The sequence below is a fragment of the Miscanthus floridulus genome, chromosome 19 (assembly GCF_019320115.1).
Source record: "Miscanthus floridulus cultivar M001 chromosome 19, ASM1932011v1, whole genome shotgun sequence".
Classification (NCBI taxonomy): Eukaryota; Viridiplantae; Streptophyta; class Magnoliopsida; order Poales; family Poaceae; genus Miscanthus; species Miscanthus floridulus.
The window spans coordinates 86,002,326-86,023,413 of NC_089598.1; the positions used below are offsets into that span (position 1 = coordinate 86,002,326).

The 21,088-nt window shown below is 43.2% G+C and overlaps 2 protein-coding genes across 6 annotated transcripts; one reads left to right on the top strand and one right to left on the bottom strand.

Annotated features, from left to right (window-relative positions):
* The first annotated feature begins 1,217 nt into the window (after nt 1–1,217).
* On the top strand, nt 1,218–10,131 carry LOC136529164 (brefeldin A-inhibited guanine nucleotide-exchange protein 1-like). 4 transcript variants are annotated; one of them, XR_010777220.1, is made up of 12 exons: nt 1,218–2,409; nt 3,211–3,528; nt 3,692–4,025; nt 4,112–4,534; nt 4,630–4,922; nt 5,002–5,275; nt 5,659–6,161; nt 6,270–6,591; nt 6,694–7,042; nt 7,158–7,816; nt 8,792–9,555; nt 9,640–10,131. XR_010777220.1 is itself a non-coding variant. In XM_066522238.1 (11 exons), exons 1-11 carry the CDS (start codon nt 1,400–1,402, stop codon nt 9,401–9,403), a joined length of 5,097 nt encoding a protein of 1,698 aa, XP_066378335.1. In that variant the 5' UTR covers nt 1,218–1,399; the 3' UTR covers nt 9,404–9,589. The 4 variants fall into 4 exon arrangements, 1 of the variants encoding a protein (XP_066378335.1); XR_010777219.1 differs by having other exon boundaries at nt 8,792–9,505; XM_066522238.1 differs by lacking the exon at nt 9,640–10,131 and having other exon boundaries at nt 8,792–9,589.
* A 142-nt stretch (nt 10,132–10,273) lies between these two features.
* On the bottom strand, nt 10,274–14,261 carry LOC136529166 (uncharacterized). Of its 2 annotated transcripts, none has more exons than XM_066522240.1 (8): nt 13,738–14,261; nt 12,802–12,925; nt 11,680–11,806; nt 11,407–11,443; nt 11,085–11,310; nt 10,849–10,963; nt 10,679–10,776; nt 10,274–10,571 (listed from the first exon to the last, which is right to left on the bottom strand). In XM_066522240.1, the coding sequence occupies exons 1-6, from the start codon at nt 13,972–13,974 to the stop codon at nt 10,878–10,880; spliced, it is 837 nt and encodes a 278-aa protein (XP_066378337.1). In that variant the 5' UTR covers nt 13,975–14,261; the 3' UTR covers nt 10,274–10,571; nt 10,679–10,776; nt 10,849–10,877. The 2 variants fall into 2 exon arrangements, with proteins under 2 accessions (XP_066378337.1, XP_066378336.1); XM_066522239.1 differs by having other exon boundaries at nt 11,680–11,809.
* Between the last annotated feature and the right edge of the window lie 6,827 nt (nt 14,262–21,088).

The window sequence follows — 21,088 nt, forward strand, 5'->3', positions numbered from 1 at the left end:
GAGAAGATTATTTATACACTATTTTTATGCTATTTCACATGCGCTAAGGATGCAAACCACAACCAAACTATTAGGATCGCTAGATCCCTTTATTTTCTATTTTTCACTAAAGTTCATCGGTGTTGACCATGGCCTGCACACATCTAGCGGTGTTCAGATTTCTTGACTTGCAGTGACGTTGAGATTGGTAATTGGTTTCATTCTACACTCAAGGATGTCTCTGGATGGGAGATCGCCAAGCTTCGCTTCCACGATAGAATAACAGTGATTTGTATGTTGTTAGTTGTATCCAAACTATTGTAATATAACTATTTGTACACTCTGATGTTGTAGGACTCTGTAATCAGCTGTGAATTGGACGCCCGTGATAGTCGAGATATCCTAGGACTATCACAGAGGGACAAAAATGTCGAAATTTCTATTTTGGAAATCCTAGTCTGTTACACATGGGGCACGGCCTGGGGGTTGGGAGAAGGGGCGCCACGAGCTAGGGGCCTTGGGGCGCACGACACGCCTGGGGGCCTGTGGACGAGGCGTGCTCGTCCTCATATAGGCTCCTGGGTCCCGCCCACAGAGAGAGAGGAGGGGGTTTGAGGAAAGGAGTTGCGGGCGCAGCCGAAATATGCGTGCGGGGTAGGGCGAGGCGAACAGGAGTGGGGTACGCGTGTGGGATGAGGCTAGGAGCGAGCATGTGTAGGGAGTCCGGACGCGCTCGTATGCTCAGAACCAGCGATGAAAACGGATCGGATACGGACGGATATCACCGATATTACATTTGTTTTCATATTTCTGTCCGGATTCGGATTCGAATACAAATAGTGTCAACTATGTCGGATAGGATACGATTGGATATCGACATCATAAATATGCGATTTGAGTATTCGGATACGGATACGGTATCGGATGTTGGATATCCGGACTCGGATACGGATAGATCTCAACCCCTCTAAACGGATTCAGTTTCGAATACGATCGGAAAATATCCGTACCGTTTTCATCCCTACTCGGAACGTCGGGTCGGTAGTAAGCCCTCTTTTTAATTCCTATTTTAGCTTTCCTGTGTTGCAAAGGTGTCTTCAACTGAAAACCAAAAATGAGTTTGGAAGTACTACTGCCAAATAAAATTACTGAGCCTCGCCCCTAAGCAAGCAGACCGTTCCAATACGTGCAGTGTACTCCCGTTGATCTGTTCCAGCTTCCAAGTCACCTCTGCTCCGCTTCCACGCTCTTTCTAGAACAACCAAATACCAGCAGCAGAGCAGAGTTAGCAAAAGAGCAAACGCGTCACCGGCCACCAGATCTCTCCCGTACTCCCACCCCCGCCTCCGATGAATCCACCCGCCGCCGCCTAGACGCGCCGCCCCCAGTCCCCCACCACCACACTCCGCGCCACCGCCTAATGTCGTCGTCGGAGCCCGATGCCGAGGGCGCCCTCGGCGGCTCCTCCCCGTCCGCCCGCGTGCTCGCCCGCGCCCTCGACAAGATCATCAAGCACTCGTCCTGGCGCCGGCACGCCGCGCTCGTCGCCGCGTCCAAGTCCGCGCTCGACCTCCTCTCCTCCTCCCCGGCTCCTGATGACGAGCCCGACACCTCCTCGCCCTCCCCCGTCCCCGGCCTCCCAGCGCCCGCCGCCGACGCCGCCCTCGCCGCACTTATCCTCGCGCTCGACCCGGCGTCCCCGAAGGTGGCCGAGCCCGCGCTCGAGTGCGTCGCCGGCCTCCTCTCCCTCCGCCTTCTCCTCGGCGACGTCGACGCCGCCGACCCCTCCCCGGTCTCGAAACTCTTCGCCGCGGTGCTCTCCTGCGTCTCGCTCGGTGGCGGCGGGGACGAAGCGCTCGAGCTCGCCGTGCTGCGCGTTCTCGTCGCTTTCGCGCGGTGCCCGGGCGTCGCCGTCAGCGGGGAGTGCCTGGGCCAGGTGGTCAAGGCGTGCTACAACGTCTACCTCGGGAGCGCCAGCGGCGGCAACCAGCTCTGTGCCAAACTGGCCCTCGCACAGGTGCTGGTCATCGTGTTCGCGCGCGTCGATGCCGACGCCATGGACGTCCGCGTGCGCACTGTCTCCGCTGCCGACATGATGGACCTCTCTGACCGCAGCCTCAACGACTCCAGCGTTGTACAGGCGGCTCAGGCGTTCATAAACGAGGCCATGGAGGGGAGCGACGTGCCGGAGGAGGCACCCCCTGTGGATGCGGCGTCAGTTGAGGCGGAAGGCACTGGGGAGGATGGTGGAATAAGCAAGATAAGGGAGGATGGCCTGGCTTTGTTCAAGAACCTATGCAAGTTGTCAATGAAGTTTGGTACGCCTGATAGCCCCGAAGATCCAATGCTATTAAGGGGGAAGGTGTTGTCGCTGGAGCTGGTTAGGATGGTCATTGACAATGCAGGGCCATTCTGGAAGACGAATGAAAAGTATGTGCCATACCATGATGGTTCTGATTATCAATTTTATTGCAATGTTTCATTACGAGTCTCCTGGTTATGTTGCATTGAATCTTAATGTTTGTGGGTGATAAGATGTTGCATTTTAAGTCATAATGGTTGTGGATGATAAGAGTAGGACCGTGGAAGCCAGGAACGGTAAAGTGGGATATGTGGAAGTGAAACATATGGTCTGTTTGGACAAGCTGTGATGCTCCAACTTTTGGGGCTTGGTTGAAATTTTAACTGAACCAATCTGAGAGCCTTTGCAAGGTCTACTATGTTTTCCACTTTCGCTGGTTGGGCACTGTTGTTTTTTTGTTCATGTTTATATCTGTTGCTGGGGCAAGGATCTAATTGGTGAAAGAAGCAATGACGATTTTATCATATAAGTATATAACTAAAATGAGAGCTGCAAGAGAGTACTGATGGATATTTGACAAGCTAGTTTTTTTTCCAACTGTGTGCATACCCCATGTCCCCATGCATGCTGACATTACATGCATGGATGGTACACAGACCCTCAGACCTGCAGATCCGAACCGATACTGGTGGTGGTAATAAGAGAAAATGCTAGGTGTGATTGGTACTCTAAATTGTAATCTGTGTTTTTTTAAAAAAAAATATGATAAAGCTTAGTCATGTGGGGATGTATCCAACAAGCAGCAACACCACAAATAATTCGTACTGGAAGTTGTTTTGCTCATTTGATGTAGGACTGCTGAATTGATTATAGGCCCAACAGACAATGCAAATGACTGATCCTGTATTTTTTATCTCCTATTAATGCAGGTATCTTGAAGCAGTTAAGCAGTACCTTTGTTTATCCTTGTTGAAGAATAGTGCCTTGTCTGCAATGAGTGTCTTCCAGTTATTGTGTTCCATCTTTATGAGTCTAATATCAAGGTTTAGATCTGGTTTGAAAGAGGAAATTGGAATGTTTTTTCCTATGCTTATCTTAAGAGTTCTTGAAAATGTTCTCCAGCCTAGCTTTTTGCAGAAGATGACAGTTCTAAACTTTTTGGAGAAGATATCTAAAGAACCTCAGGTTGTTATTGATATCTTTGTGAACTTTGATTGTGATGTTGATGCACCAAATATTTTTGAAAGGTACGCTATTATTATTTTTGGATGGGCATTCTCCTTCAGTTTCATTTTTTTGTGATCAGTCTTACTTGAGCACAATTATTCTCTTCTAGTTCTGCTGTACCAAAGATATGCCTCTCTTTATAAGTCTACAGTGAAGCAGTTTTAATTCTATCGGTCTTCACAGGATTATCAATGGACTTCTAAAGACTGCTTTAGGTGTCCCTACTGGATCTACAACAACATTAACTGTTGCACAAGACCAAACATTTAGGATTGAGTCTGTCAAGTGCCTTGCTACTGTTGTTAAGTCGATGGGTGCATGGATGGACCAACAACTGAGAATTGGTGAATTTTCACCAGGCAGTTCTGAAACTCTAAGTTCAGCTGAGAACCATAATATTCATAATGGAGAAGAAGGGAGCGGAATAGATTATGAACTGCAGCTTGACACTAGTAGTTCTGACATAACTGACTCTTCCTCACTTGAGCAACGGCGTGCTTACAAGATAGAGCTTCAGGTGTGGTTGCTTGAACTATGGTTTCTCCACAATTAGACTTCTTCTATCTTTGGGATAACTATAAGATCTTTTTTTTTTGTTTGCAGAAAGGAATTACCTTGTTCAACAAAAAACCTTCCAAAGGTATTGATTTTCTCATTCGGAGCAAGAAAATAGGCAATTCTTCAGAAGATGTGGCTTCTTTCTTGAGAAATACTGCTGGATTAAATGCAACAATGATAGGCGACTATTTGGGTGAGAGGGATGACTTTCCCCTCAAAGTAATGCATGCTTATGTGGACGCTTTAAACTTCGAAGGCATGGACTTTGGTCAAGCAATTAGGCTCTTCTTGCAAGGTTTCAGGTTACCAGGAGAAGCTCAAAAAATTGACCGGATCATGGAAAAGTTTGCTCAATGCTACTGTAAATGCAATCCAAATGCTTTTACTAGTGCAGATACAGCATATGTTCTTGCTTATTCTGTGATCTTGCTAAACACTGATGCTCATAATCCGACGGTGAAGAACAAGGTATGCTAATTATGATTTTATTATCATATGGGAATGCCAATAAAGCAATGTAGATTTTTTTACTCCATCACAGGTAATGTAAATTTTTTGTGCAGATGTCTAAGGCAGATTTTATGCGCAACAATCGAGGAATAGATGATGGGAAGGATTTGCCAGAAGATTATTTGAGTACACTGTATGACCAGATTGTCAACAATGAAATCAAAATGACTGCTGATTCTTCAGTTGCACAAACCAAGCAATCCAATAGTGTAGGCAGGCTTCTAGGCTTGGACAATATTATCAACTTTGTCAATTGGAGATCAGCAGAAGACAAGGCAGTAGGAGCAAATGACTTGCTCATTAAGCACATACAGGAAAAATTCAAAGCAAAACGTGGGAAATCAGAGTAAGATCTCCATCATTCTATCAGAAAGTACTTATGGTCTCGGCGACATTTTGTTAATTTGAGCTTGTATGTAATACAGGTCCACGTTTTATGTTGTTGCTGATGCAACCATTTTAAGATTCATGATGGAGTCCTGTTGGGCACCTATGATGGCTGCATTCAGTGTGCTCCTTGATCAGTGTGATGATAAGGCTGCTACATCACAGTGTTTGAAGGGATTAAGATTTTCCGTGCACATCACTTCTGTTATGTGCATGCAGACACAGAGGGATGCTTTCTTAACATCCATAGCCAAATTCACATCTCTCCATTCTGCTGCAGACATGAAGCAAAAAAATATTGATTCTATGAAGGTAAGAGGCCACACAAAACATATTTTGTTTATCGAGTTTTGATAATTTGTTGCTGGGTGATCTATTTTTTAAGCAAGGTACCTAAAGGCTTACTTTCCCCCATAATACCTTGTTGCAAAACACAATGACAGTTACCATCTGACATGGTGGGACTCACAACGGTCTGGAAAATGATATTCTTGATTTTCTGATGCTTTCTCCAGCATGTATTAAATGTTCATTTTGTTTCGCTGAGGATCTATCCAACATTTATGATACAGCATGGTTGAGCCACTTAAATACTTCTTTATGCTGTACTTTATTAGCACATTTGTTCACACAGACGAATGTTTCAAAGCTGTGGGATATTGGGGGTGATAAATTTACTTTATGTCCTTGAACAGGCTATAATATCTATCGCAATCGAAGATGGCAATTACTTGCAGGAAGCTTGGGAACATGTATTAACTTGTTTATCACGGTTTGAGCATTTACATCTGCTTGGAGAAGGGGTTCCCACTGATGCATCCTTTCTGACAGTACCTCTGATTGAGTCAGAAGAAAAAACTAAGAAGTCTACTTCTGTCCTATCTTCTAAGAAGACTAATGCTTTTCAGAATCCCGCTGTGATGGCTGCCGTTAGAGGGGGTACTTACGATAGCACAGTGGCAAAAGGCAGTGCGTCAGCACTGGTCACTCCTGAACAGATCAATAATTTCCTATCAAGCATTAATTTATTGGATCAGATTGGCATTGTTGAGTTAAACCATATCTTTGCCCATAGCCAAAGATTAAACAGTGATGCTATTGTTGCTTTTGTGAAAGCTCTTTGCAAGGTCTCAATGACTGAGCTGCAGTCTCCAACAGATCCTCGTATCTTCTGCCTTACTAAAATAGTAGAGATTGCGTAAGAAAATTCCTAAAGATAATTAAAAAATCTGGTATTTACTAATGGCAACACAGCCACAACTTGATGTTTTTTTTACTATTCTCATTTCTAACTTCGTTTGTGCAGGCATTACAATATGAATCGCATACGTCTGGTGTGGTCACGTATTTGGAAAGTCTTGTCAGACTTTTTTGTGTCTGTTGGGTTGTTGGAAAATCTTTCTGTCGCTATATTTGTGATGGACTCTCTGAGGCAGCTGGCTATGAAGTTTCTAGAAAGGGAGGAACTGGCAAACTATAACTTTCAAAATGAGTTCCTTAGACCTTTTGTGATTGTTATGCAGAGGAGCAATGCTCCAGAAGTACGAGATCTGATTGTTAGGTGCGTCTCACAGATGGTTCTGAGTCGGGTTAATAACATAAAGTCTGGGTGGAAGGGTGTTTTTATGGTATGTATGATTTCTATATTTAGTTTGTTGAGGTTTTTGTTCAATCTTACCTGTGAGGTAGTGACTATTGCGTCCTGCCTGTAACTTTTCATCAACTTGCAGGTTTTTACTTCTGCCGCAGCTGATGATACAAGAAGTACTGTCCTATTGGCATTTGAGACGGTGGAAAAAATTGTTCGAGATTATTTTCATCACATAACTGAAACAGAGACAACAACATTTACTGATTGTGTTACTTGTCTTATTGCATTTACAAGTAGTCAGTTTAACAGCGATGCCAATCTCAATGCTATTGCATTTCTGCGATTCTGTGCTGTTAAACTTGCTGAGGAAGGATTTGCTTGTCAAGATAGGGCTTTTGAACAACCCAGAAATTCAGCCATGGTGTGTGGTGGAAATGCCACTGTGCAAAAAGATGGTCATATTTCCCTCTGGGTGCCTCTCCTTGCAGGTATGGCATTTTCCTCCCTTCAAAATATTATATTTAGTTTACTTCATGCAAATTGTTGGATGATAATCTGAAGCAGTGACCATTTTTTTATCAATGTTATTTTTGTGCATTTCAGGTTTAGCTAAATTGACAACTGATCCAAGACTGACTATCAAGAAAGGTGCTGTAGGAGTACTTTTTGACATTTTAAAGGATCATGGAAACCTGTTTTCACTGACTTTTTGGACCGATATCTTTGAACATGTTGTTTATCCTCTATTTAGCAATGAAAGATCCACACCCAGTGACCAGATTTCATCATCAAATTCCGCAGAGTATAATTTACCTGATCTTGAAACACAAATGTTGGCAGTGAAATGCTTGGTGGGTTTGTTTGTTAATTTCTTCGATGTGATACGGCCAGAACTTGGTAGAACAGCATCCATTGTTACATTTTTTATCAGAAGCCCCTACAAACATTGTGCTACTATTGGTGTATCTGCAATTTTGCGTTTAGCAGAGGGGGTTGGTAACAAACTTTCCAAGGAGGAATGGAAAGAGATATTGATCTTATTTAGAGAATCAGTGACGCACACCTTCATCATGTTCTCTAAAATTGTAAGGATGATGCAAGATATTGATATCCCAGATAGAATTGATTCTTATTCAGAAACCGAGCAATATTTGGATCACGAGATGTATGGTAATGATGAAGAGGAAGCGAATATGGAGACAACTTCTTATGCTATTGTCAAACTGAAGAATCATATGGCCCTACTGCTCATGGTGATACAGGTATCTTTTTTTTTTTTTACTGAATTTATTAAATTGCTCTTATTGGTAGGCCAGATGCAAGATTCAAGTAGGGTTAGCTATTTGGATTTTAGTTCAGTGCCTAAAAAATCTAAATACAATAGCTCAGGTTTGGTTCTCCACTAGAATAAACTTTTGGGAGAGCAGAGTGGAATAATGGAATGATGACATCGGGAGAGGGATGGTGTTAAAGTTGCTTAACTGTGGTACCATTATGTCGCTGGACTGCTAACTATTAGGCTTCCTCGGGTGCTGCAGCTTTGGCTAAAATCGACCTGTGTACGCTGGCAAATAATGAGCAAGGATGTGGAGTAAGAGAGGCTTCTTATTTCTTGCTTACCCCAATAAAGATGTCATGCGTCCTGTTAAGTAGTGGCTGGCCCTAACAAAATCAATCAATAAAAAAAAAGGGCGTACCTAGTGCAGAGAGCTCCCGCTCTGTGCGGGGTTTAGGGAAGGGTGTTAGTGGCAAGCCTTACCCTCGCCTGTGCAATGCGAGGAGACCGCGACTCGAACCCGGGACCTTCCGGTCACAGGCGGTAAGACTCTACCGCTTGCACCAGGCCAATAAGAACAAAAATTCAGGCATAAACTAGCATGGCAATAGAATGACTTAATTCAAACTATCCTGTTTTAACTGTGCCTTTATAGGATTGTAAGGGCCTTTGTACACCCAAAACGCTTGCCAATGAGATGAGGGGCTTCCAACTTTCAAGTTGGGTGCACTGCCCTCCAGTCAATGTGGGACTGTGCTAAGTTCTAACAACCTTCCTCAGTTGCCCCCTATGTGACAGTTTACCTCTATTAAGATGGCACTATATATGCCTTAGATTGGTTTTTTTATTACACTGAAAAACCTCTTAACTGATGACAAGTAATCTAGAAATGATCAGTCTTTCCTTTTGAATTTTCTGACAACCACATTAACATGGCAGTATTTTGTATTCTTTTATGCAGAACATTATTAAATTATACGAGGAGCATAGCAAATATCTTCATGCCGAGCATATTAGTATTCTTTTGGAGATGATGTCAGCTATTGCGACACATTCAAGTGAAGTGAGCTCTGAATCATCCTTGCAGATGAAATTTCATAAAGCATGTTCCCTTTTGGAGGTATCTGAGGCAGCAATTGTTCATTTTGAGAACGAATCCTACCAGAGTTACCTCAAACTTCTTCAAGCTCTGCAACATGACTATCCATCCTTGTCAGAAGAAATGAACATAGAGTCTCAAGTGCTTGATACCTGTGAGCAAATATTGCGAACATATCTGAAGTGCACAGGACACAAACCATATGATGAAACATCTCAAAGAAATCCATCTTTACATTGTGCAGTGCCGCTGAGTGCTGCTAAGAAAGAGGAATTGGCTGCTAGGACTCCTCTGGTCCTTCAAGTGATGAAATTGCTTGGTAATCTGGAGAGGGATTCTTTTAGCAGAATATTACCTGGCTTTTTCCCATTGTTGGTTGATCTGATCCGCTGTGAACATAGCTCTGGAGAAGTTCAACGCGCACTGTACAATATCTTCCAATCAGCCATTCTCCCCATGATACGAGTTGAATAGCAGACTGTGACCCACCAATTGTACAATTTTGTGACCCCCACTTAGGTGATGTAATTCAGTTCATTATGGCATCACCCCACGATTGAGGGGGTATACCTATAGGTTGGCACCTCAGCCCTAACTGATTATACCTTTGCAACATCAAATACAAGGTGAAATATATCGGTAGTTCTAGGTGTTGTCTTACTGTGCTGTAACATCTGAATCCCAACTGAGCCGGTTGTATTGTCTCACAGGTTGACGTAAAAATGCTGCAGGGTCTGCCATTCAGCGGAAGTTCTATGGTGGATCTTTGTTAATATTCATTTACCTTTAATCAATGATGTTCATCATATATGCTGGAGACAGGCAGAAAGACACGGGTATGGAATCATATAAGCCTATGCACCCGGGCAATTTTCCATGATCCAAAAGTCAGGTGACCTCGGCTTCCCAGAGCCCCATGTTACCATTGTCCATTGCCATCTCCACGATGGAGTTTTGAAGTCGCCACTGGCTTTGCTACAACGATTCTTTTTTCGTTTTATAAAACAATAAACTAGAGGTAGATGCCGCCCAAATACGATTTCTCAATTTTGCTCATTTTTGAGTTATGTATGTAGTATTTCTTATCCATAGAAACAGACTAATAGTATGTCAGAATATGGCCCAGTGTTTTCCCCTATCCGTTGCAGCTTGCAACAAATCACAATCTTTCCCAAGATTGGACTGTCATTACTTGGTTACAGTTGACATATGTGATATATAGTTTACAGTTTCAGGATAATAATGTACATGACTCACTGACGATGCAATGACACTGAAATACCTATGCCCTAATGAGACATGGAAACATGCACTGAAGGCACTGAAAAGGTGCGAAGAAGAGAATTAATATACACAACCAGATGTTCTGAAAGAATGGACCTGTTCTACGATTTGGACCTACTACATGACCTATATTATACACAGGTTGGAGGCCAGACTCCATTTCTGGCATCCACTTTGGTCCATGCACAGACCACCAGCTATCAGAATTTCTGGCAGGAGATGGGGAATGTACAGACACTGACAGAAGCTGAGCAAGAGGGTCTTCATCTTCAGACACTCGAGCTTTCCTGCCCCACCGAGCGGAGCAGATCAGACACTCACATTATAAGAAGTTCAGGTAACCATGGATAAGGACAACCTGCGATATGATAAGAAACAGTACATTGATCAGCCTAGATGCAGCATAGACTGATGCCCTTTAATAAATGGCCCCGCTGCAAATATTAGATAAATGTGATAACAAACCTTTAGAGTGCAAAAGAAAACAATTTGCAAGAAAAAAAAGCATGCCGCCCAATTTAGCGGTATGACTTTTCTTAGCCCTGCTGCAGACTATAGGATGCCTACAGAGAGGAAAACAAGATGTTACAACAGATTAACGGCAGGAGTATTTCAGAGGTAAACAGTAAACACACCTAAAATTCGTCACTTTCTGGCATCCTTGTCAACCTGTCGCTTGTTCAGAAATGTTGTTCTGTGGGAATGGCGGTGCACGAGCAGGGACCAAAAGCTGTTGAGGTCGTGGAGCTCCTGTTTTCACAAAACCACTTTATGAGTTATATGAAGAGTGTGATAAGCTGTGGTTCCGTAAGCAATTGAAAAACATTCTTGGACAAGTTAATTTGATTCGACTCAACAGCAAATTTCTTACCTGGAGGAAATTGTTGCTGAACTGGTGGTATGCGCACAACATTTGCAGCATTAACATTCTGATTCGATAGTGGGAGAACATGACTTGGGGCATAACCAGGAGAATAAGCATGATCACTTGGTACAGGTTGGCCAAACTGCCCATATGGGTAGACTGCTGGGCCTACTGTCCTTGGGCCACTGTAAACTGGAACATACTGTTGTCCAACATATGGACCGTATGCATTCTACAAAGCTAAAAATAAAACAAATGAGCAACAATTTAAATTTATTTCATCTTAGTCAAGAAAAGGATGTGGTTTAATGTTTCTGGAGTTCTCAACCTGCTGATATAGGTATTCAGGTCCATATGCTGATGGCCTGCGTTGAAAAAAAAATGGTCATTACTTAAACAGATAGGCTGTTCAATTGGAATTAAAAAGCTACTCCTGTAAGGGAATACTATATGTACATTGCATCCTGCTAATCATAGAGTTCCAGACTAGCAACAACTACAACTTTAATCATATTGCCAGACATTCACAACCAAACAGGAGATCAAATCCATAGCTGTGCATGATCTTTGCCAACAAGCAATGAATGAGCTGTTAACCTACCCATAAGAAGGATATACAAAGCCCTGTGAGTAGTTGTAAGGGGATTGCTGATATGTTGGGCTTTGCACATACATGCCCCCTGGAACCGCCACACCTCCATTGTATGGGACGACCGGCCTTATAGGTGCTACTATACCACATTGAAAAGAAGGGGAAATTTTGTCACAATAATTGAAACACACACAGGCTAAAAAGGTGAACATGCGTGCATTACATTAAGCCATAAGAAAGTTTCTTTGCAATAGGTTTTTGCAACTGAGACTAGCATACAGTATTAGTGAACCTCGTCGGCTAATACACATGTAATTCACTTTGGACTTTTACTGGTGGGTCCTGGTCAGTACTTTTCTGATAGACAAGGCACAAGCATTTTTTTTATAGCAAACTTAAGAAAACTTTGCTATTTTACTCTATCGCATAAGAAAATATTCAAGAAGGCTCATGAATAAACAGTAAACATCTCAAAAAGCTTTGCATTCCATCACGAGCAAAGATGTGGATCAATGCTTCATCTTGTGATGATTAATATCTCCAATTCCAAGTTGCAGACCATGAAACAGATGCCTGACATGTAAGTGGACACTTTTTATTGAAAAGCAGTGATGATTGCCCACCCTTTCTACCACCCACCAGCTCATACTCTTTCTGTTATCTATTATTATTCTCTTCAATCAAGTCCAACACTACTATCTCTCCCCAAACATAGTTGGCAGAGAGGACTAGTAGCTGTGTTGGTTTGTATATTTTTGACAGCTAATGCTTTATTTTCCTAAATGAGCTCGTAGAAGATCCTACAGTCTTCTTTGGGGCTAGAATGTTTAGGCAACGAATTAAATACCTACTAGTCCTGTACTGACAAGTCCTTTTCCCTCTGTTAGAACTAGTGACAAGACTATTAGTTGGTGTTGAAAAGAAGGGGCGGTGAAACTAAGCATCAAGTTTTGTAATAATGAAATCATAGAAATGCCATGGTTGTGGTGACTCCAAATCTCCAATACATTGGGAATAGAGCATTGATTAATAAATTACTTTACACCAAAGAGAGTAAGCGGATGGAAAGAATCATAGTATATTTGATAGCTGTGCAATTAGGAAAGCAGGGAACCAAGTTAGCAGACCTACCGAAAGGCACAGCTGGACCAGGCCGCCCTAAGATGGCAAGGTTGCAATTAGCGCGCCTGCCGTCGATCACTGGGTATGGGTCCATGCAGGCCATCCTCGCTGACTCTGCCTCCCGGAAGGTTACCTATACACACATCCACACATGATTAAAGTGAATCAAAAGTAGGAAAAAGACGAAATATCTGAGCCAAATTTGGAACCACCCCAAAGGCCAAAGGTGCTCTGTTTTCACCATACCCCCATGGAAAATTCAGATAGTTCCCTGATTCGTACAAGAAAAAAAAGGGCGTACCCAATGCAGAGAGCTCCCGCTCTGTGCGGGGTCTGGGGAAGGGTGTTAGTGACAAGCCTTACCCTTGCTTGTGCAATGCGAGGAGACCGCGACTCGAACACGGGACCTTCCGGTCACAGGCAGTAAGACTCTACCGCTTGCACCAGGCCCGCCCTTCCCTGATTCGTACAAGAAAGAATGCTAATTTTATTTTCAAACTCCGACGCCCAAAATTGAACTAGGTTCCTGAAAAGCCTGAACACAGAAACCCTAGAAATGCTTAACACGGCAACTTTCACTAGCTCCTGGTAACAAAATTTAACTATTTCCCTCAATGCTGTTGGTAATAAGTCAACAATCCACCAAAATTCCTGCATATGGAATGCAAAACTCCCAAATTCTGAGACCTTCACTTCCAATTGCCACCGCCGCAACGGCATCTACAGATGATCACAGAACCTCCCAATTCAACACACAAAGTTCACCTTTGCACACAGAATCACAACATTCAGCTCCAGAATCGAACACAACCTTAAGCTCCAGAATCGAACCTGGCCCCTGATCCCCAACCAAGGAAAAAAGAAGTACAGAGCAAACACCCCAAGCAGCATAGCACATACGAACAAGAAAAGAAAAAAAAAGAAACAGGAGGAAGGCGTGCTCACGAATCCGTAGCCCTTGGAGCGGCCCGTGGCGCGGTCGGTGATGACAACGGCCTCGAGGATGTCCCCGTAGACCTCGAAGTGGGCGCGAAGCCCCTCGCTCCGCGTCTCCCAAGCGAGGCCGCCGACGAAAACCTTGGTGAAGGTGGTGTCTCCGTATGGGCCGCTCAGGTAGTGTAGCGCCGGCGGGCCCCCGCCGCCTCCTCCTCCGGTCCCCGCCGGCGACCGCTGCGGCGTCATCCCCGCCGCGGCCAGCCCACGCGCGTGCGCGCAGCCGCAAACCCTAACCCTAGCAAGCAGCAGCTGGGTAAACGCGACAACACGCGCAGCAAGTGAGGAGGCGGGCGAGCAGCGGAGGCGGCCGGGTAGCTAAGCTAGGGCTGATAGGCCCGCGCGCGCAGGCGGGGGCGTAATTATAGCGGTGGGGATGGCGCTAATCGGAGCAGCGGTTATTATTATTAGCGGTTGGATTACGCGGGAGCAGGGCGGGGAAGGGGAGGAGGGAGCCGGCCCGGAAGTTGGTTGGTAAGGACTGCTTGCAACTGCCGAGCAACGAGCGCGGCAGAGACTACTAGTAGGGGCCCGAGGGCGAACGGCCGGACTGGCCGAATTTTTTACATTTTGACCTTTTTTTTTTTAAGTTTCTTCTTTGACGGAAAAAATTTAGAAAATGGACCCTTAGCTCGGCGCCATTGATGCTGGCGCCGAGTTAGGCGCCATTGATGCTGGTGCCGAGCTGCTGGGCACAGTGAAAATGCCTGTCGGGGGCTCGGCGCCGAGCTCGGCGCCAGTCCCTCTAGCGCCGAGCCTCCTGCCATTTAAAAGTGCATGCAGTGCAGTGGCGAGTAGTACATGCTCACTTTTAAAAGTGCATGCAGTGGCACAGACTGATACAACGCATTCAATTGGACTTGAAGAGTCACATCAGAGTAGTACTTTCAATGGGGACCGTGCAGCGCATGCAGGAGCTGCACTTCAACATATTCAGGTTTCATATAACTATACCACTCAGTTTCACCCACCCCAAGCAAGGACAGAAACGACATGCCTAGTGCTATATTTGCACAATGTTAAAAGATGACACATACATTGTACAGTGAGATTAATAAAGTCACTCACTTGTTGTTCACTGTCCGCAACTGCTGCCTTTCAGCATCCATTGACCTTAAGGCCTCACTAGCCTGCTGACGAGCACGTTCCAGTTCCTGCTGTGCTGCTAATTGCAGAGAAGCAGCCTGCTCAGCCTTCTGATTAACTTCATTAAACCGAGCTTCTAAGTCATCTTTTTCCTATAAATGTGTAGGAAAAACACTAAAGATCAACTTCTTGTTTCAATAATTCAGTATATTCACGAAACATGAGAAACAGGCAGCAAAGAGTCGATTACACCACAACAATCGTTGAATCAAATTGTACTAGTTTATTCTCAAACTAATGTGCACATAGGACAGCTGAAAAATTCCATATTTAGGGAGAGACTAAGGCAGTGAAGTAAAAGATCTACTATTTTCAAGCTAAAGTGAAGATAGGACAGATCAAAAATTGGTTACTTGTTACCTTTTGTATATCTTGTATACGTTGTTTTGCACGCTTGTGAAGCCTCAGAAACTTGGTATTCAGCTCAACATATTTGTCGTCGCGTCGCGTTCTTTTAGTTCCTTTTCCATTTTTTGTTAAGCTACATGCATGGAACTAATGATGAATTAGATCTCTGAAACCAAAAAAAGGGGGGCAGCAAGGACTAGGTTGTATTACAGATTATAATGACATATGTCATGACCTCATAAATCTATTCCAGCTTTCAATTTTAGTTCTTATTATCTACTAAATATTTTTCTCTATATTTTATGTTGAAACTCTAGTGAGTTGCCGTTGCTTTTATTCAAAAATCTCATTTCTATTTTTGTTAAATAAGTATATTATAGGTCCTAAAATGCACTTTAGTTACTCAACAATATACAGCCTGTTCGGCCGGGGCTGAAACGATCGTTTACGACCAAGCGAACGAGGCGATAGACAACCATTTGGGGGCTCTAGATATTGAATTTCTTCTATCAAATAACTTTGTGTGTATTAGTAATTTCTCCTTGACACCTCTGCTGTTTGTGCCATGTTTGCTTTCCATTTTACTTTTAGAAATCACGGATTCTGTTGTTTTCTTAACTTTCAATCACATCCAGTTTTATTTTTAGTAAGAGCAGAGGAATAAGACTGAAATCATTGAGATACGGGCTTAAGACTGACCCTTGATGAAGTCCAATTTAAAACAAGGAGGGTAGATCATATTAGCATATTTAATTTCTCAGTGATACAACTTTCTTAGTCACCTACCTTTTTCTATACTGAGATGTAATCTATCCGTACAAGAAACAAATATTTGCAAATAAATAGGGGCTAGCTGATGTGACTCTTCAAGTACTTCCCTCCGTTTGTGTTTACTTGTCAGCAACTTTTTACTGTAGCAAATTTGACCATCTGTTTTTTATTCTAAAAAAATCTTAGATACTTCAATGTATATAACACTAATGAAGTATGTTCAATAAAGAATCATATATGTGAAAACTTGATGTATCTAAAAATCTTTTGCAGAAAAAACGTATGGTCAAAATTGCTACAGTAAAAATTCGGTGACAAGTAAACGAGAACGGAGGTAGTAATTGAATGCGCTGCACCATCTGCTCCTCTGCATGCGCTGCACGGTCCCCGTTGAATGTACTACTCTGATGTGACTCTTCAAGTCCAATTAAATGCGCTGTGTCAGTCTGCGCCACTGCATGCACTTTTAAAAGTGAGTATGTACTACTCGCCACAGCATTGCATGCACTTTTAAATGGCAGGAGGCTCGGCGCCAGAGTGACTGGCGCCGAGCTCGGCGCCAGAGTGACTGGCGCCGAGCTCGGCGCCAGAGTGACCGGCGCTGAGCCCCCTGGCAGGCATTTTCACCGTGCCCAGCAGCTCGGCGCCAGAGACGCTGGCCCCTAGCTCGGCGCCAGCATCAATGGCACCGAGCTAAGAGTCCATTTTCTAAATTCTTTCCGCCAGGGGTCTATTTGTGAGAAACTTTCAAAAAAGAGCCAAAATGTAAAAAATTCGGCCGGACTAGGGAGAGCTGGAGGCCCCCGTGGCCTGTGGGAAATGGGTAAGTGGAGGCGGCAACACTGGAAGTGGGCCCGTCTCATTGCACCGGTAACATGGGCAATGCTCGGGTGGAGGCCCGCTAACCATTTCTACCGGATGATATATCTATATCTAAAAAGTAGCATTTTAAAAGATTGGTATCACAAATGACATAACGGAATAGCTTTGAGGGCCAAAAATTCTCAAGAAAACCATAAAATCCCGGAAAGAGAATTATTCCTAATGACCAATTCTCAAGGAATGACCGCCAAATGTATAGAGCAAGAGAGAGAGGAAGGAAACCCACACGGGTGCGCCCCCACGCGGCACTTGCGTGCATATGGTCCGTAGCCTCACGGGAGTGCGCCCAACGCCAAAACACATATATTCGAACTAGGGTTCTTGCCTCCATCTTGAATGACAATCGAAAGAGCAGGTCTTTAGAACCTTTATCCTTGTGATTCTACACCGGGAGAGGACGAATAAGGTTTTTGGAAAACACTTTTCACATGAATGCTCCCAACCTCAAGTGATGTAGCGTACCGTCGTGTTTGTTGCTAGCTGCTTCAAGCTCTTCCTCCATCACTTATCGACGGCCTTGTACCACCACCAGCCATAACATCTCCTTCTAGAAATGAAAGGTGGTGTCTCCTTCTGCAAACGAAAGGCACACACACGACATGATCTGATATATTATTTTGGTATACCTTCTAGTTTGATCATGTTGTTGCTCGTTTTGATGATATTGATGTTGCCCAGATCAACTAGTACATGGGGATGGCAATGGGTTGGGTAAGGTGTGGATGGAGTACAAACCCGCCCTCGGCGACGCTACAATATTTGGCTACGAACGCCTTCAATGAGGCCCATGGTTTTAATGTCACACTCGCACCCACACTTGTGGGTGACCCGTGGGTTTCATATCATCCATGGGTGTGTTAATAAGAAGCTAACATGTAAAAAAGTTATAAAATTTGAGAGGAAATAACACACAATTATCAATTTATCATCACCGGTGAATATGAAGTTCACAACAACTTAAATCTAGTATAGTACATCATACTATCGGTCTGTTCGCTGGTTGGTTTCTGGGCTGATAAGCCAGGCTGGTGCTGGTCTCTTGTGAGAGAAAAATACTGTTGGCTGGCTGATAAGCTCTGGCTGAAACCAATAAGCGAACAGGCTGTAGGTAGACAATCTAGTTTATACAAATCATCCTAAGTTTCGTATAGGCTTATGCCAAGCATTAGTTCTAGACCTCTAACCCGAGGGAAAATAGAAAACAAACATATATACGTTTCGGGTGCGGTGGGTCACCCGCGGGTGAAGCATCTAACCCAACGCTATAGCAGGCCTTGACCCGAAAATATCTATGGGTCCGATATTGTACCTACACATGCACCCTATCGGTGTGGCGCTTGTAGGCACCGGTACTCGCGGGTGTGATTGCTATTCCTACTCCTACATTAGGGCTATACATGGTAGTATATGAGATTGTTATGATTTATATGTTGGGTTTGATCATGAAATTGCATACTTTTTCAACATAGAATACTTATTATATATCATCTTTCATTTCCTAAGCAATGACGAACGCGCATTTGTGTAAGATAACATGTTACAAACTTTTAAAGCGTACCACTATATTTAAAAAATATTTGCGTTGTTTATGGCCAATATAATATATAAAAGACCATCCACTGACTATAAGCCTGCGAAAGGGCATGTAAGCTAGTGGTTATAAGAGTCTCAGTAGCATCTTAGGTCCTGGATTTTTTAGTGGTAGACGATGTTCCCATCAACAGCTAATAGGGATAGGGTTTATGTGCGTAATTTCGTAGAGGTGAGTGTATGTGTGTTGTGAGTGTCTATATTTGTACCGTGTAATTGAAAAAAAAAGAGTCTATAACGAGCATTTCTTATGATATTGTGTAGTCCGAAATATACTAATATGGCCGAGCTCAAATTCCTGCCCTTTTTTCAATATGCTATGGACTGAGCTCTGAAGATTGGGTCATTCGAATGTTCAATAATGTTGTATCAATTTTCCTAGCTAGCCAATTAGAATGAGCACCCTTAAGTTAAGTATATCAGATATGCTACAAGCGAAATACTTTAGTAGGAATGGCCAAGGACACCGTGGTGGACGTATTAACACACGCATGGTGGTAGCAGGCAAAAAACTCTGTTATCAACAGAGGGCAAAACCGAAGCTAGCTGATAGCGAAAATCTTACGGGAGGGATCGGAGCTATGGTCACCGCCCTACTCCCTACTTGCCATAAAAGGGTGCTATGCTAGCTCTCGAGACTTGCGAGAAAGCAAAGCAGGGACCCGGCTGATACGATCGCTGCATTTCATGCTTATCCACAGCTACAGTATGCCCCAAAAGGCCTGAAGCTTCTTTGCTCAAACCCACCCCGCTTATGCTTCAATCATGCGCTACGTTTAGCCTAGCTAGTAGGCAAGTACCATTCTCCCATCCTTTGCCAAGCCAAAATACCTTATAATCCTCATTATTCAGCTTATTTTTTTTTCAGCCAGAACAATATTTTTCTCTCACAACAATCTAGCTAGACAGTGTTTTCAGCCAATTCAGTCAAGTTTCAGCAAGTCGAACGGGGCCATAGATGCTACTTCCTCCGATCCAAACCGTAAGAAATCTGAGTGAAGGTTATAGAGAAAATTAACATCTACAACATGAGAGAGGTAAACTATGAAAATATATTTCATAATATATCCAATAATATTAATTTAATGTGGTAAATACAACCCTTGTTTTCTATAAATTTGACCAAAAATGGTGTAGTTTGGTGTGACTTAGGACTGACTCAGATCATTTAAATTCTAGGACGAAGGGAGTAAATCCTGGCAATAAATAAGATTTTAAGGTTGGTTTGAGAGGCATGCTTATGTAATTCAAGTAGTTATGACTACCTTTCCTTATAGGAAAGATGTAATTCTAGATTTTGTTTAAGTTGAACTATTTTAAGTTTTGCAAACTAAGCTTAGTTGGTTAGATTTTTTTTCAGTGGTGGGTGATGTGTTCGTCGATAGCGAGGTGGTTGTGATGACTTTGTTAATCTCAAGATCTGTTGGCTCAGTCATTTGGATGTGCTCATAGAGACATGATAGATGCATTCATAGGGCGTGAGTGTGCATACATATATGTGAGCATCTGTGTCTGTGCCATGTTTCAAAAAAACTATTTAAAGTTTGATTATATGTGCATCAAAATTTATTATTCTAAATGTATTTACCATGAAAAATATATTCAATGATGAATCTAATAGTAGTTTTTTAATATGATCATACCAATATTTTATATAAAACTATCAAAATTAAGATGATTTGGCCTAAAACTAACCGCTAAAATACCTATAATCCATTAGACACAAGGGCTAATTTTTAGCCAAACTCTTGGCTAGCTGTTAGCCCATTAGACAAGCACAACAAACTAACAAAGACTAATAGTTTATTTTAGGGATTTATATATCTATTAGTTAGATCTAGAATTCTCGATATGCACTAGCTAATAAGTTAGAGTGCTAATTTTTAACCTAGCCAAAAAATTTAGTTTTAGCCGATTTAAACAGGATCTATATTGTTATGCTTGGCAAAATGTTTGTTTAAGTACGTTCAGGTAATATTAGGGCAAAGGTGCAAGGATCCAAACCTCGCTTTTCGCCGTGGACAGCATCTTGCGAGTTGCTGCGACCTTGCCAGTTGCCACAGAGCTGCTGAAAGGAGAAAGGACTGATCGACCCGGGAAGGATAATATAAAAGCGAGAAACACTTGCACGGACAGCGCCGTGGCCCCGTGGCCCTGTGGGGCTGGCTATCGCATCGGGCGGCCTGGACTCCTGCTTTCGACAATTCGGACGATGGGAGGGAAAGACGGAACACGCAGTCACGTCTGATGCTGCCTTCGGAATTCGGATGATCCGATGCGATCGGATCGTCAGAAGGAACCTCAACTTTGCCTCATGCTATGCTACGCCCTGTATTAAATATTCCTAGCTCTGGAGGGGAGGTGCAAGCACGTCCAATCGGCACTACGCCAATGGGCCCTCCATCCTAAACATTCGACATTTTTTAAGACTAAGAGGTTGTTTGCTTCACAGGATCTTCTAAAATTCCTGTCACATTGCATAGAGTATTAAATATAGATTAATTATGAAATTAATTACATAACTTGCGACTAATTTACGAGACAAATCTTTTAAACCTAATTAGTC